Source organism: Callospermophilus lateralis, chromosome 2 (assembly GCF_048772815.1).
Source record: "Callospermophilus lateralis isolate mCalLat2 chromosome 2, mCalLat2.hap1, whole genome shotgun sequence".
NCBI lineage: Eukaryota > Metazoa > Chordata > Mammalia > Rodentia > Sciuridae > Callospermophilus > Callospermophilus lateralis.
In genome coordinates this window covers 152,688,907-152,703,819 of record NC_135306.1, presented here as the reverse complement: position 1 = coordinate 152,703,819, position 14,913 = coordinate 152,688,907, and the positions used below count along the sequence as shown (strand labels likewise).

Here is a 14,913-nt window from a genome sequence, read left to right as displayed (position 1 = left end):
TAGTACTGTAAAATTCTGTCTCCTTTTTGACTGCTTCTATGCAATTTCTATCTTTTGAACTTTTCAATACCTGAATTACCACACAATCCAGATATAATTCTGGCTTTTGCCCTATAGTTATGACTTTCAATTTTTAAAAGTGCAAACATTCTCCCTTTATACATCATATATTGACACATATTTAATCAGAAACTAAGTCCTTTCACTGAGTAATATTCCATTGATAAATGGATGAATCTGGAGACTCTCATGCTAAGTGAAATAAGCCAATCCCCCCCACACACACACAAAAAAAAAAAAACAAAGGCTGAACATTCTCTGTAATATGTGGTTGCTAACACACAACAAGGGGTAGGAAGGGGAAGAATAGAAGTTCAGTGGATTAGATAAGGGAGAATGAAAGGACTGTGGGGAATGGGATTAGGAAAGACATAGAATAAATCAAACATAACTTTCCCATGTTCATATGTGAATACACGACCAGTGTAATTCCACATCATGTACAACCACAAGAACTGGATCCTCATTAGAATAGGTTATACTCCATGCATGTATAATAAATAATATTTTATCCACTAGAGTATATAAAATACATTCTAGTGTCAAGTATATGTAAAAAGAACAAATCAAAAAAAGAAAGAAAGTCCTTGATTTTTTAATATGCCTCTGCCATACAGGGCCATGGAAATTCTTTTTACAAAAGTAAAATATACTTTTACATCAGATTATGGGGGTGATTGGAACAAGGTAAGAATGTTTTCTAGGAGGAAAGAAAATGAGCAGCCCAGAAATACATCAAACTTCATGTTTAACTACAACTTAAAACAAGTTATAAATAAAGAGAGACATGGGAGAAGCCTAAGAAAATAGAAGGAAGACAGTGGAGCAAAGGAAGGGGAGGGAGAAGGGACCGGAGAAGGGAGGGACTGCAGAGTGAGGCTGACCAAATTTTCTATGTACAAATATAAATACACCACAGTAAATTCCACATTTATGTATATCTCTAAAATACCAATTTAAAAAAATCTCTAATAGAAGGAAGATCAGTAGGGTAGAGGAAGGGAAAAAGGGCAGGGAGGAGAGGACAAGGGGAAGTACTAGGGAAAAAAATGAAGCAAATTTTATTCCATACTTGTATGCCTATGTGAAAATGAAATGCAATATCTTGTATGCCTAAAATGCACTAATTTAAAAAATTAAAAACAACTTGCCTTAGAAAAAGTTTATTTTGAATGCATGATCAAATTCATTATGTGTTAATGATGGATGCACAAGAAGGTGTAGCAGGCATGTTCTAAAATGTTTGGGCAGAACAGGTTTATACATCCTAGAGGTGGAATATTTACATGAGCATCCAAACTGCTAGGCTGGTGCCTGATTTATTTCATAGTAAATTTCATGTAAACCTGTCATTGTCATTGCGAGTGTAAGCAGTTCAGGACACAATTCAAATTGCTTATCAGATATGAACCATTAAACATAACTAACTCACTATAAATTTGAAAATAAAAGAAAATCTAATTGATATGTGACTACCAATCAAACAAATAAACAACACAATTGCCACAGAATCCCCTCCCCAACAAAATGCTGCACATAAATACATTGACAGAAACACATAAATTTAATCTCAATTTTATTTGGCATACAAAATTTCTAGATACTATTTAATTTTCAGTTTGGGGAAAAATGTTTCCTCCTCATGTGCTTCAACTTCAGGACAGCTGCACATAGCTGGGAAGAGCCAGGTCAGGAGAGAGGAAATGGGAAAGAGAACATGAGCAGCCAAGCAGGCTTTGATAGGAAGATCTTGTGGAGAAATGTAGACTATTATTAGTAGCTGTTGTGTGAAAAACAATGGACATGGAGAAAGATGTGCAAAGAGTTATGAAGTCTTGGGGTTGGGGATATAGCTCAGTTGGTAGAGTGCTTGCCTTGCATGTACACAGCCCTGGGATCAATCCCCAGCATCACACACAAAAAAAGAGTTATAAAGTCTAAATACATATTTCACTACCAAAAGGCCACCATTCTCTTTTGAAGACACCTTCAGTAAACACCTTCTTGGCCTTAGTCTTCAAGAAAGTCCATTGGAGATCTTGTTCACTGAATGTAACACCAAGCAGAGATGGAGCCATGGGGGTCCTGATGTGTTAAAAACAAATAATCATTAAAAAAATATAACACAGGCCATAATCTTTCACTCATATCATATGGTATCACCATAGTATGTGTGCTTTTGACCCTATTTATTACATTTAGATGACTAGGGTCACCTAAGTAATCCAGGATAGTGTCCTTATCTTAAAGTCATTTTTATTAGCAACCTTGATTCCATATTTCTATGTAACATACTTTCCAGAAATTAGGTGACAGACCTCTTTAGGTGGCAATTTTCCTATTTACCATAACCACTGATCTCAAGAGTAAAATGTGAAAAGGGAACAAGGGTAGAAGCTTGTCTGAAAGTGCTGTGGTTCTGGTCAACAATTTGCTTGGCTACCTTGTGGGGCGGGGGGGTGGCGGGGAGGCGTGGGGGTAGAGATGGGGAATCAACACACAGACTCCGGGAGCTGGTGAGAGAACTGGCTGGAGACCCACCTCAGGTTGTTGTCCAGTAGCTCAGTTTATTTTTGGAATGCATACAATTGTTATAGGTTTCGAGTGGGGCGTGCCTATCAGTCATACACAAGTAAGATAGTATCCATGAGCCAATCATCTTATGCCTAATGTAACCACACTATGAGGATGTTCTAAATATTGCTATCATCAGGAAGGGTCTTGGTCCCTAGGGGAGGGGGTTTCTAAGTTCCATGCCGAAGCTCCTGGCTATCAGTTTCCTGGCCTGGCAGCTTGGCCACGCTAACCACAAGTGCTAAGGATGTGGTTTCACTAATGGCTCAGCTTGCTAGAGCAGAGCATCCCATCCTGCAGGCATTCCTATCAGGCCTGAACAAGTGTAGATTCTTCAAGCACTCCGAGCTGCTCATAGCTGCTAGCCACTAGCTGTAAACTGAAAGTTATTCCAACATGAAAGACTACAGATAAAGTTGGAGCTCCTCCTCGATTCTTTTATTTTTTGTTTATTTATTTATTTATACTGAGTCACATCCCCAAGTTCATGTATGTGTGTGTGTGTGTGTGTGTGTGTGTGTGTGTGTGTATTTTTTGGACTCATGGTCTCACTAAGTTGTTTAGGGCTGGCTTTGAACTCATGATCCTCCTGTCTCAGCCTCCTGAACTGCTGGGATAACAGGCATTTTCCACAGCATGTGACTACTCCTTGATTCTTAATTATCAGGTGTTAATGTTAAGTCATAATTTAGATCCCTAAAGCTAGAAAAATTGGGATTATATCATGGCTCAATAAATTTAGATTGGAAGTTCTGATTATAGGATCTATTTGCAGCACTAAAAAGATGAAGTCTACAAATGAAAAATCATGCTGACTTCAGGACATCCTTACCTGGGAAAGAAGATAGCACTTCTCACTTTCCAGGTGACCCTCAGTTACCCAGAAAATATTCCTCTTGATTACATGCCTGTTTCCAACATTAGACTGTACCTTTTTTTTAATCCGCAGCCCTTGACTTTCTAGTTTTCATCCTCATTATTATGTAGTATCTTAGCTCAAGTGCATGAATATATGTATAAGTGTCTATACATGGACACACACATATATATTAAGTTAACTACAAAAAGAATATAGAATGCATCCTTTTAAGCCCATATTTCTCAAAACTATCCATAATAAAATACTTTTGGATTTTGTTTTTATTTTTCAAATTGTTTAGATCAATATAATTATTATTATTATTATTATTATTATTATTACTACTACTACTACTATTACTGCTACTACTACTAGGTGCTCCAGTATCATTGAGAAGTCATAAACTTTTCCAAACACTCTTTCTGAGCTCAGCACAGATAGATAACAGACTATTCCCAGGTCAGCACTGATGCTGAGACCGTCAATCACACTGCACTAAATCACCCCCTTTTTAAGCTTCTCTCATTGCTATGTACTGGGGAGCTGAAATCTTACCTAGAGAGGGACTAGATTAACTGCCTTATTTTTAGGATATTATGCAGTTGTTTCCTTTTGGAAGCAGAAGAAGGCCCTGAGTATACACAGGAGAGGAAACAAGAGACAAGGTTGGGGATCAGCATGGACTTTGCAGCAGAGTGATGTGGCTTCAACTTGTGGTTATGCCCACTTATTTGCTATTTGAGCCTGATAAAATTACAAAACTGTGCCTTGGTGTACTTTTTATTAGGGCTTTATAAATATATACAATTGTGGGGTTCATTTTGACATATTCATAAATGCATGTAACATAGCTTACTCTATTTCAATCCTCATTACTTTCTCTTACCATTATCACCCCCCTCTACTTGATCCCCTTCTTCTGCAATATTTATCTCCCTTCTATTTATGTTTTAATTGGTGCATTATAATTGTATATAAAATTGGTCTATTTTTTAATTGAGAATAATTATTATATCAATTGATATTTATTGAATGTTTATTCTTCTCAGGCCCTGAGCTAGATCTTATATACATTATCTCCCTAATCTCCTTAACTCTACAAAATAAATAATATTCTTATGCAGATTTTGTAGATTAGAATAGATACATTAAATTAATTTTGTATTTTATTCCAGATTACAGATAATAAGTGACATAAATAGGATTTAAATCCAGAGGTATATAACACTTAAGCTGTTGCTTTCAATACCTTCACTCACAGCATTAATTTGGGGGATAATAAGAAATATCCAAAATGTCAGCTATTTCTATTAACAGATGGTATAGATCATACTGTTGCTATTCTTAATACTCACCTGCAGCTATCATCTTCACCTCCAAAGCAGAACGTGAAAAGAGGCTGAAAGTGGGTAGAGAGAAATACCCAATCTCCTTCACCATGACACTTGTTTCTGAGACCAACCTTTATTTACTTAAGGTACCAAATTCAAATAGCTATGGAGAACATTACTGTTTGTCTCTAAAGCACAGACTATGATTTTAGAATTCTTTGCCTTCACTTAAATTTAAAGTTCCCAAATGGATGAAAATACCTAAGACCAATATGTGCTCAAAGAGACAGGGTTCATGCCTCAAAAATATTGGTCACTTTTTATTGCTTCTGGGATCTGTTCCCCCAATTTGGAGAAGGTACATCTTGGTTTAGTCTTTTTTCCTTAATATATATTTGTATTTATTTATTTTTAGTTGATGCATAAATATTATACATATTATGGTGTACCATGTGATGTTTTCGTATAGGTATGCATCATGCAGGGCTCATTAGCAACAACAGGAAGAGATGTGGAGCTGTATCCCCTGCTCCAGACTCAGGGCCACTGTGGTGGTATTGGTATAACTTTAAGACCCTCCAGGCATGGTAGACCTCAAGTCATCTAAAAAGTCCAGAACATTTATAAGACATTTTATACTTATATTATTTTGATGTATGTCTGCATTATACTTTCTTTTGCTTATATAATTAAGAATAAAAGCTTATTTTTACTCAACTAAAATTAATCTGGTAAGGCCTCATGTACCTGAAAGCAGATTTTAAATGGAAATATTCTTTATTTGTATGCATAATTTCTTGTGAATTAATCTTACCAACTCTAAAATAGCCACTGATTAGAGCAATAGTTGCCGAAATATCAAAGAGTCTATCATGTTTCACTTTAACAATCAAATGACAAATACTTTATAAAAAATCTGATCATGTGGAGTTGGGGTTGTGGCTCAGTGGCAGAGTGCTTTCCTTGCACATGTGAGGCACTGGGTTTGATCCTCAGCACCACATAAAATAAATAAGTAAAACAAAGGTATTGTGTCCATGTTCAACTAAAAAGAATTTTTTTAAAATGTGACCATGTAAACAGATACAAGTAGCTCAGAATATACACATGCCTTGTTTTTTTTCCATTTCTTATACTTTGTTTACCTTCAACTAAAAGCCATAATGAGTCTTTAAATCTCTTCCATGAATATCTTCACCATCTTTCTGCCTAACCCATCTTATCTGTCTCCCATGATGTACAACATTCTACAAGAAATGTTCCAGACCATGCCTTAGCCAAAAAATAAAAAAATAAACTGTTTTGTGTGTGTGTGTGTATGTGTGTGTAAAAGAGAGAGTGTGTGTGTTTTCAGTACTGGGGGTAGAACCCAGGGGTGTTTCACCCTTGAGCTACATCCCCAAGTTCTTATTTATTTTGAGACAGGACCTTTCTAGATTGCCCAGACTGGCCTTGAACTTGTGATCCTCTTGCCTCAGCCTCTCAATCCCTTGGATTAACATTGTTGCCCCACTTCCCCAGCTCCTAAAGATGCCATGATTATCAAATAAAATAACCTAAAAGGATTTGGCAACTTGTCTTTTACTTCATAGACAACCTATAAATACAAGCCCTCTTATTCCCTTATATTCAATGTTCTCGAATATTTCTTACAATCACACAACATTTGATAGTTTTATTTATAATTCTTAAATTTAATTTTGTAATAATGCTGGATGCAAAGTGATATTATTTCCATTTTCAAAATGAAAATTGGGCTAAGAGAAATTAAGGTAATTCCCAATGTCATACAGATCTTAGTTGGAATAGCTAAAACTCACCCTCAATCTTTTGATCTCAAATTATTTAATACCACTGACTCATGCTCATTATGTATATGTTCTTAATTCTAAAATGTGATTATTTTTCTGATTCATATTTTACTTTAATAACATATTGTCTTCAGGTTTTCTCTTATTATTTAATGAATACAGTTTGTTTCCTCCTCAACTAAATTCATAGAGGCAACTTCTAAGTCTTAAACTAGCATGTTAATTTAATGAACTGAAATTTAAAAGTTGTAAAACCTTTGCCTTATTTCAGCTCAAAGGAATTGCTTTTACCGGTGGAATTATTAATATTTCTTGCCTTAAGCTGGCATGTGCCTAGTCTTAAATATAAGTTTATGGGGAAGTGCAACTTTTATGGATGCCACTCTTTCTCTAATAAATAAAAGACAATTCAGCCTAGGAAAAAGAAGGTATTCTCCATGAGTAGAAAAATCTTTCTTTGCCCAATTCAAATCACACAGAAAAGTTTTTTAAAAAATCAATTTATCATAGTCTTAATTGAACTTTCACAGAATAGGCTCTTCCTATCTAAAACTGATTGATTATCCCTCTGCAGTAATCTTGGTTTGAACAAATATCTGGATGATCTTCTTTCGGATTTCTTTGGTCTTCACAGTATAGACTATGGGGTTGAGCACAGGAGGTACAAGAAGGTAAGCATTAGCCATGAGGGCATGGGTCAGTGGTGACAGGTGCTTTCCAAATCGATGAATGACAGAAACCCCAATCAGTGGCACATAGAAGATGAGCACAGCACAGATGTGTGAAACACAGGTGTTGAGTGCCTTCCACTGGCCCTCCCTGGAGGCAAGAGCCATCACTGTCCGGAGTATGAACACATAAGAGAGGAGGATAGAAAGGGAATCTGAACCCTTGGTGAAGATAACAGCAATGAGGCCATAGAGACTGTTGACACGGGTGCTGGCACAGGCAAGGCGCATGACATCTTGGTGGAGGCAGAAGGAGTGGGAGAGGATGTTGGAGCGGTAGAAGGGAAGCCGCTTGATGAGAAAAGGCACTGGGAAGACCACACAGACTGCTCTTGACAAAATGGCCATCCCCGTTTTGCAGACCACTCTGTTGGTTAGGATGGTGCTGTACCTAAGGGGGTTCCAGATGGCCACTACACGATCAATGGCCATGGCCACCAGCACACCTGACTCAATGGCTGAAAAGGTGTGGATGAAATACATCTGAACAAGACAGGCATCAAAGGCAATGAACTTGTAGTTGAACCAGAATATGCCTAGCATAGAAGGCAAAGTACAAAGAGTGAGCCCCATGTCTGCAAAGGCCAGCATACACAGAAAGTAGTACATGGGGATATGCAGGGATGGTTCAGACTTGATGGTGGAGATGATGATGCCATTGCCAAAGAGAGCAATGACATATATGGCACCCAGAGGAAATGCCATCCAGTGATACTCCTGTTCAAGTCCCGGAATTCCAGTTAAGACAAAGTATGGGTGTTGAAAGTGGGAGTAGTTATTACCTGCCATGAAACCAATGTGATGTGGGCATGGGGAGCTGGTAAGATCCTGGTGAGCCACTTCCTAAAAATACAGTGACAGGGATTAATGATATGTTAAAACCTGACTTCCCTGTCCCCATTTTATGTCCCCATGGCTATGTGCAGGAGAAAAGGGTAACATAAAAGATAACAGAGATCCTGAGATTACTATTCTGAGGTATGGCCTACTGAGGAAATTTTGACTAGCTCAGAGAAAAATGACCTACCCAAGGACAAATAAGTCACATTCAATTTAAGCAAATCCATTCAGTAAAAATCTTCTATCTGTCCTGTCTTTCTAATCAGTATCTTATAAGTGGTGAATTGGAAGCTGAGGACAAATAACATAGTCATATAAATCTAACACAATCAATATAAAATATGAAATTGATTTTCCATAAATGATTCAACTACAAACAAATCATACTCTTTGTGCCCAGAGCTTTCTAGAAGGCAGTAGGACAGATGAAAATGTCCAGTTCACATGCTGATATTTCCACTTTGAGCATAACTTTCCTTCATCCCCACTGAGCTTGGATATGCTCTCAGAATCATGTTTAACCCAGGCACCACAGATAGCTTCTTAAATCATTTAAATTGAAATGAGCTTGTTGTTTCTACCTTAGCAAGATCTTGGCAGGAGAGAGAGTAAATTATACTTGGGAAAGCAACAAGAAGATTCCTTTTTAGAGTAATCCATTCTATCCAAACAGAAGTAAGACACCAGGGCTCACCTAAAGATATTTTCAGGATTGAAATTATTTGTAATCTTCTACAGTGAAAGCACAGCGATCATGCCACATCTGACTTAGGGCGTATTATAGAGGCCTTAATGGAGACCCCGAAGATGTTCTTACATATCCAGAACCAGTAACCTCTCTTTATCTTAAAAAGCCTCCTGATGGAGTTTTGACATGATTGAAGCCAGAGGTAGAACATACCCTTTTTCAAAAGCTTTCAACCTTAAGATTCTCATCTGTTGTCTTTATCAATTGATTGGAATAAAGTTTGCTAAGAACTCTAGATACATATATCTCATATTGAGTTCCCCCTGTGCAGTCCCTGTATGTGAACATGTGGATAATAACAGTGTCTGTCCCACAGGATCAATGTGTGAGTTAAAATGTAAAGGATATAGAAAGAAATGTGTGCTTTTATTATGATCACTAGGAATAAAAATTTTTGTTTCTCATGTATTCTTAGTATTGATATTAGATTTTTGTTTCTTTTTTTTTCCTTGATTTTGTTGTTGTTGCTTTTGGCAAGAGCTCTTTTCAATCAGTGGAAGTGGAACTAATAGATACTCTCCTGCCACAAAGAATAATAATTAATTTGTAAATTTTTTTAATAAATTATTTTGCCCTTTGCTGTGCAATTGTTGAATATCCCACTCCCAAACTGTGTTCCCATCACTGGCTGACCCATTCTCATGATGAATTAAAAAAATTAGAACTTTTCAAAAATATCCTCAAATACCCTCTCTAAAGATTTATAATTAAGATTTCCTCAGCCAGAACATTGTATCTATTTATATAAAATATCCCTTTCCTTTCATTATTATTATGAAAGACTAACTATTCAAATACATGATCTATTAGATCTCTGCCATGTATGTTCTGTCTGTCTTGATAAACTGTTGTTTAAGTTTTGGGGTGTCTCAGTAATTTTTTTAAGAAAGTGCCTACTAAATTTTTCAAATAACTATAAAAAAAAGTGGGATGAGGAGAAAATTTAAGAGGTGAGAAAATGACAGGAGGAGAATAAAGTAAGGTGAGAGGAGGAAAAGAGAAATGTGAGTGAAAGAAAAAAATTCCATGAATAGCAGAGATAAAAAAAAAAATCAATCTACTTCACTATTTGTTACAGACCTGAAGCTTGCATAATGAAAATTCAAATAGCTTTATCTTGCTCACTTCTTGTTACTAGCAAACCAGAGGAGAAAATAGAGGAAGAAACTACACAGCCTTGTTGAGGAAGATTATAACTAAGTACACCAGGAGCTGGGGACTCCATCAGAGGAGACAATCCAAATCACATCTCCTGGCCAAGACCCTGACCTTCTAATATGAGTCCTCGGATGTTGTTATTAATCTATATTGTCCAAGACCTAGAGAATAGAGTTCAAATCTATCTTCAAATATTAGGCTCTTAGATGAAGTTCATGCTTTGGCATTTTATTTGACCCTCATCTCCACCATCTGGGGGAAAAACAGACCATACAAGCATCTGTAGCTCTCCCTCAGGTTCCACAAATCATGTGGCCTCACTATAGATACTGTATTGAAGAAGCACATGGAGAATAGAATAAGATTATAAAATCTATTACGTGATAACAGCAAATAATGAAACAAAAGCAAACTTTAATTGTTGTAAACAGTAAAGAATATACAGGATTCCAGGCATTCTGACTGTGGTGGATAATAGAGTAAGATGGAGACTGAAACTAACAGGAAAAACTTACCCTTCATTTTTCTGGGATGATTGATGGGCAGGGAGGACTGGAAAAAATAGGAACAAAAACTCTCTTTATGTAAAGATTAATTGTAACCATCCCTTACTTGATGGTAGGACCATGAATTCCCTTCTCAAGTGGGAAGAATCCCAAACTCCAAACATCATAGGGTCTAGTGACAGGAATTTTAAAGACTCAATGTCTAACAAATATAGAGATAGGCACAGCATGTTCCACAGGTGACAGGAGCCCTCTACCTACATTAATTCCAGTGGCTAGGAATTCCCTGTCAGAGGCATGCAGTCATTATGAAGAATCAAATATCTACCCTTCTCTTAGAAGAGGGTCACCTTATGTGTCGTTAGATTAAAATTAGTTGATATTTTTTTCTTTTAAAGCAGGTCTGAGTGAAAAAGAGGACAAGACACACGAAAAAGCATGTTTCGGTTGGGGAATGAAAAACAAGGAAAAGAGTCACAGAAAGAAGTTGTGGGTGATGATACCCTAAAATGTGCTGTCCATGGCCCACTTTATCCTTTCATTTTAAAACTGACCTGGCTGCTGAGAGGAGCCCTTGTAGATGAGGATTCCTAAGTAGCCTGAGGCTCACCTGGCAAAAACATTGCCATTACCTTGTGAGGACTTTTATGGCCTGAGCTGCTCCAGTTCTGCTTTACTGTACCACAGAGATCCACAGATCAACAAGCAGGGTTAATCCTTCTGAGACTGCGGAAGTCTCTCCAGGTCTGTAAAATCACCCCCAGCTATCACGTATGGGAAATAAGAGTCACCAAGGAAGCTATTAGGAAAGAGACACAGGAGAGAGAGAGAGAGAGAGAGAGAGAGAGAGAGAGAGAGAGAAAGTGAGTTGGGAAAATCTAGTGGCTAGTCACAGCCCAATCACAGTCTCTCGGGGCCATGTGGTGAAGCCCACTGTTTCCATGCTCTAACCATGCCTTTTTTTTTTTTTTTTCAAAACATCAGCAAATCTAACAAAAGAAAATCTCAAGAAAAAGTGATTTCATGGATTTTGCATTTAAAGGTTATTCCGAAGTTGAAACAACTCCCCAGTAAATAATTATTTTGATTATTTTACCTACATTTTCAGGTTTTAATAACAACCCAATAATAGTAAGTCATGTCCTTTGCAAAAGGAAAGCAGAAAGCCCTTCATTAAGTGATCAATCAATGCAATCAATCACAAGACAATGAATATTCCTTGATAACCCATTATAATCTTCAGGTAATACTTCTCTCCTTATATGCCCTATGAATAATAATAATAGCAAATAACAAAGCAATTCATCCACAGCAATGGTAATAACCAACATTATCCTATACTAATTTTGAACTTTGTCATTAATGTTATTTATCACTTTCATTTTTTACCTTAATCATCATAATACTCATAAACCTTCACAGTAATTCTCCTGTGAAGTAGATGATAATAGTATTATCATCCTCACTATTGAAGAGACAAAAGAGGATCACACTGGAAACTGACCCAGACTCTGGGTAATTATAAGAATTAGATTATAGAAATCACTTAGGATAGAAGTAAAAGAGCAAGGGCTCCTCACTGCCCTACATGTATTCTAGACTTCCCAGTTCTTGAAGGTCACCCTGGGTGTAAGAAAGAAATGCTCATATAGAATGAAGTTCACACACTTAGCATGGTATTCTCCAACACCATCCATTTACCTGTAAATGCCATGATTATTCTCTTTTAATGCTTTACACAAACACACACACACATACACACACACACACACACACACACACACACACACACACAAACCACAGTTTCTTTTCCATTCATCTATTGAAGGAAATCTAGGTTGGTTCCACAATTCAGCTACTGTGAATTGTGCTGCTATAAACATTGATGTGGCTGTGTCACTGTGGTATGCTGTTTTTAAGTTCTTTGGGTAAAAACTTAGGAGTGGGGTAGCTGGGTCAAATGGCAGCTCCATTCCAAGTTTTCTAAGGAATCTCCATACTGCCTTCCAGATTGGTTGATGGAGTTGGAGAATATCATGCTAAGTGAAGTAAGCCAATCTCAAAAAACAAAAGGCCAAATGTTTTCTCTGGTAAGTGGATGCTGATCACTAATGGGGATGGAGGGAACATGGGAGGGATGGAGGGAACATGGGAGGAATGGAGGAATTTTGGACAAGGCAAAGGGAGGGGGCAGAAGGGGTAGAAAAGATGGAGAATGAGATGGACATCATTACCCTAGGTACATATATGAAGACACGAATAGTGTGACTCTACTTTGTGCAAAACCATAAAAATGAAAAATTGTGCTCCATTTGTGTTCTCTGAGCTGAAATGCATTCTGCTGTCATGTATAAGAAATTACACCTAATTAATTAATTAAAGAAAAAGGAATGAGACTCACACACTACTGTCAGTCACCTACCATTCTTCTACGTGGCAGTCCCAGAAGAACTCAATATCAATGCAGACTGTTCTTTATTTTTTTTTCATTTGTTCTTTTTAGATATACATGAGAGTAGAGTATATTTTGATGTATTGTCCATACATGGAGTATTATTATTCTAATTAGGATTCTATTCTTGTGGTTGTACATGATGTGGAGTTTCTCTGGTCATGTATTCATATACAAAGATAGGAAAGTTATGTCAGATTAATTCTACTATCTTTATTATTCCCCTCCCTTCTCCTTTCCCTTCATCCTCCTTTGTCTCACCCAATAGACTTTCACTCTTTCCCTCTCTATCTCTACTTTTTTGTGGGTTAGCATCCACATATCACAGAGAACATTCAGCCTTTGTTTTTTGGGGACTGGCTTATTTCACTTAGAATGATATTCTCCTGCACCTCAAATAAAGCATTAATCTCCAGGATATACAAAGGACTCAAAAACTTAACAGCAAAAAAACAAATAACCCAATCAATAAATGTGCAAAGGAATTGAACAAACACTTCATATAAGAAGATATGTGAATGGTCAAAAAATATATGAAAAAATGTTCAACATCTCTAGCAATTAGAGAAATGCAAATTAAAATTACACTGAGATTCCATCTCATTCCAGTCAGAAAAGCTATTATAAAGAATACCAGTAACAATAAATGTTGGCAAGAATGTGGGGAAAAAGGTTCACTCATTAATTGCTAGTGGGACTGCAAATTGTTGCAGAATGTTCTTTCAATACCATAAGGTTCCAATTCGCATCACATAATCACTCCTTCAGCAGATTTGAACTAATGAACATATTAATTTGCATAATAATTAATTAACACATTGCATCCCATATCTCTTTATTTTCTACTACTTATAAATTCATATATTATCTTGCAGCTCAGTCATACTATTATTCATATTTTTCTTCTATATGGACACATAAGATATTGATTAAATAATTATAGTTTTCTTCTAATTGTTCAATCAAATTGTCTTATCACTTATCTAAGTTCATCATTTATGATCTAATATGGATTATAATCTCTTTTAACTTTGTCATACAATATCAACTCGAGTATAAAACTGAGCAAAGTTTACCATGCCTCTTTTTAAATTTGAAACTCTTGAAAGCTAAAAAGGATATGTATTAGACCAGATTTTACGGCCCTACAAATTTAGGGAATTTCTATTTTATTAATTATTTTAACCATACTTGGATTAATCCACTGATAGGAATTAACTAGTAGGTAACTGAAGGCAGGTAGGGTAGGGCTGGAGGAGATAAGTCACTAGGGGTGTGCCTTTGGGGTTTATATTTTATCCTCAGTGAGCAGAGCTCTCTTTGTTTTTGTTTTTTGTTTGTTTGTTTGTTTGCCATGTCCTGAGCTACTTTCCTCTACCACACCCTTCTACCATGTTGTCCAGCCTCATCTCACATCCAGAGCAATGGAGTCAGCCATCCACGGACTGAGACCTCTGAAATCATGAGAGCCAAATAAACTTTTCCTTCTTGAAAATTGTTCTTGTCAGGTCTTTTTGTCACAGCAATTAAAGAAAAAGAAAGAAAGAAAGAAAGAAAGAAAGAAAGAAAGAAAGAAAGAAAGAAAGAAAGAAAGGGAAAGACCTTCTTTATATACACTTAATTATCTCATATCAAAAGCAATTTCAAAAATTTACCACATATTGAACTCCCTTCTCAACTGAATCTTTCACCCATCACTTCCTATACAAAAAACTTTTCCTACTTATTCAAAAATTTTGTGATTTGATCTGATTTCTCTCAATCCCCCACTCAAAGCTACTTATTGAAATACATCCATCTCCATCCTTTCCTTTCCAGAATTTAAGTAAATTCCCTCTTCTTAGGC

The 14,913-nt window shown here is 36.6% G+C and overlaps 1 protein-coding gene across 1 annotated transcript; it reads right to left on the bottom strand.

Moving 5' to 3' along the window:
• Positions 1 to 7,195: 7,195 nt before the first annotated feature.
• LOC143391351 (olfactory receptor 51H1-like) lies at positions 7,196 to 8,152 on the bottom strand. The gene has a single exon (XM_076844048.2). It carries the CDS (start codon positions 8,150 to 8,152, stop codon positions 7,196 to 7,198), a length of 957 nt encoding a protein of 318 aa, XP_076700163.2.
• Between the last annotated feature and the right edge of the window lie 6,761 nt (positions 8,153 to 14,913).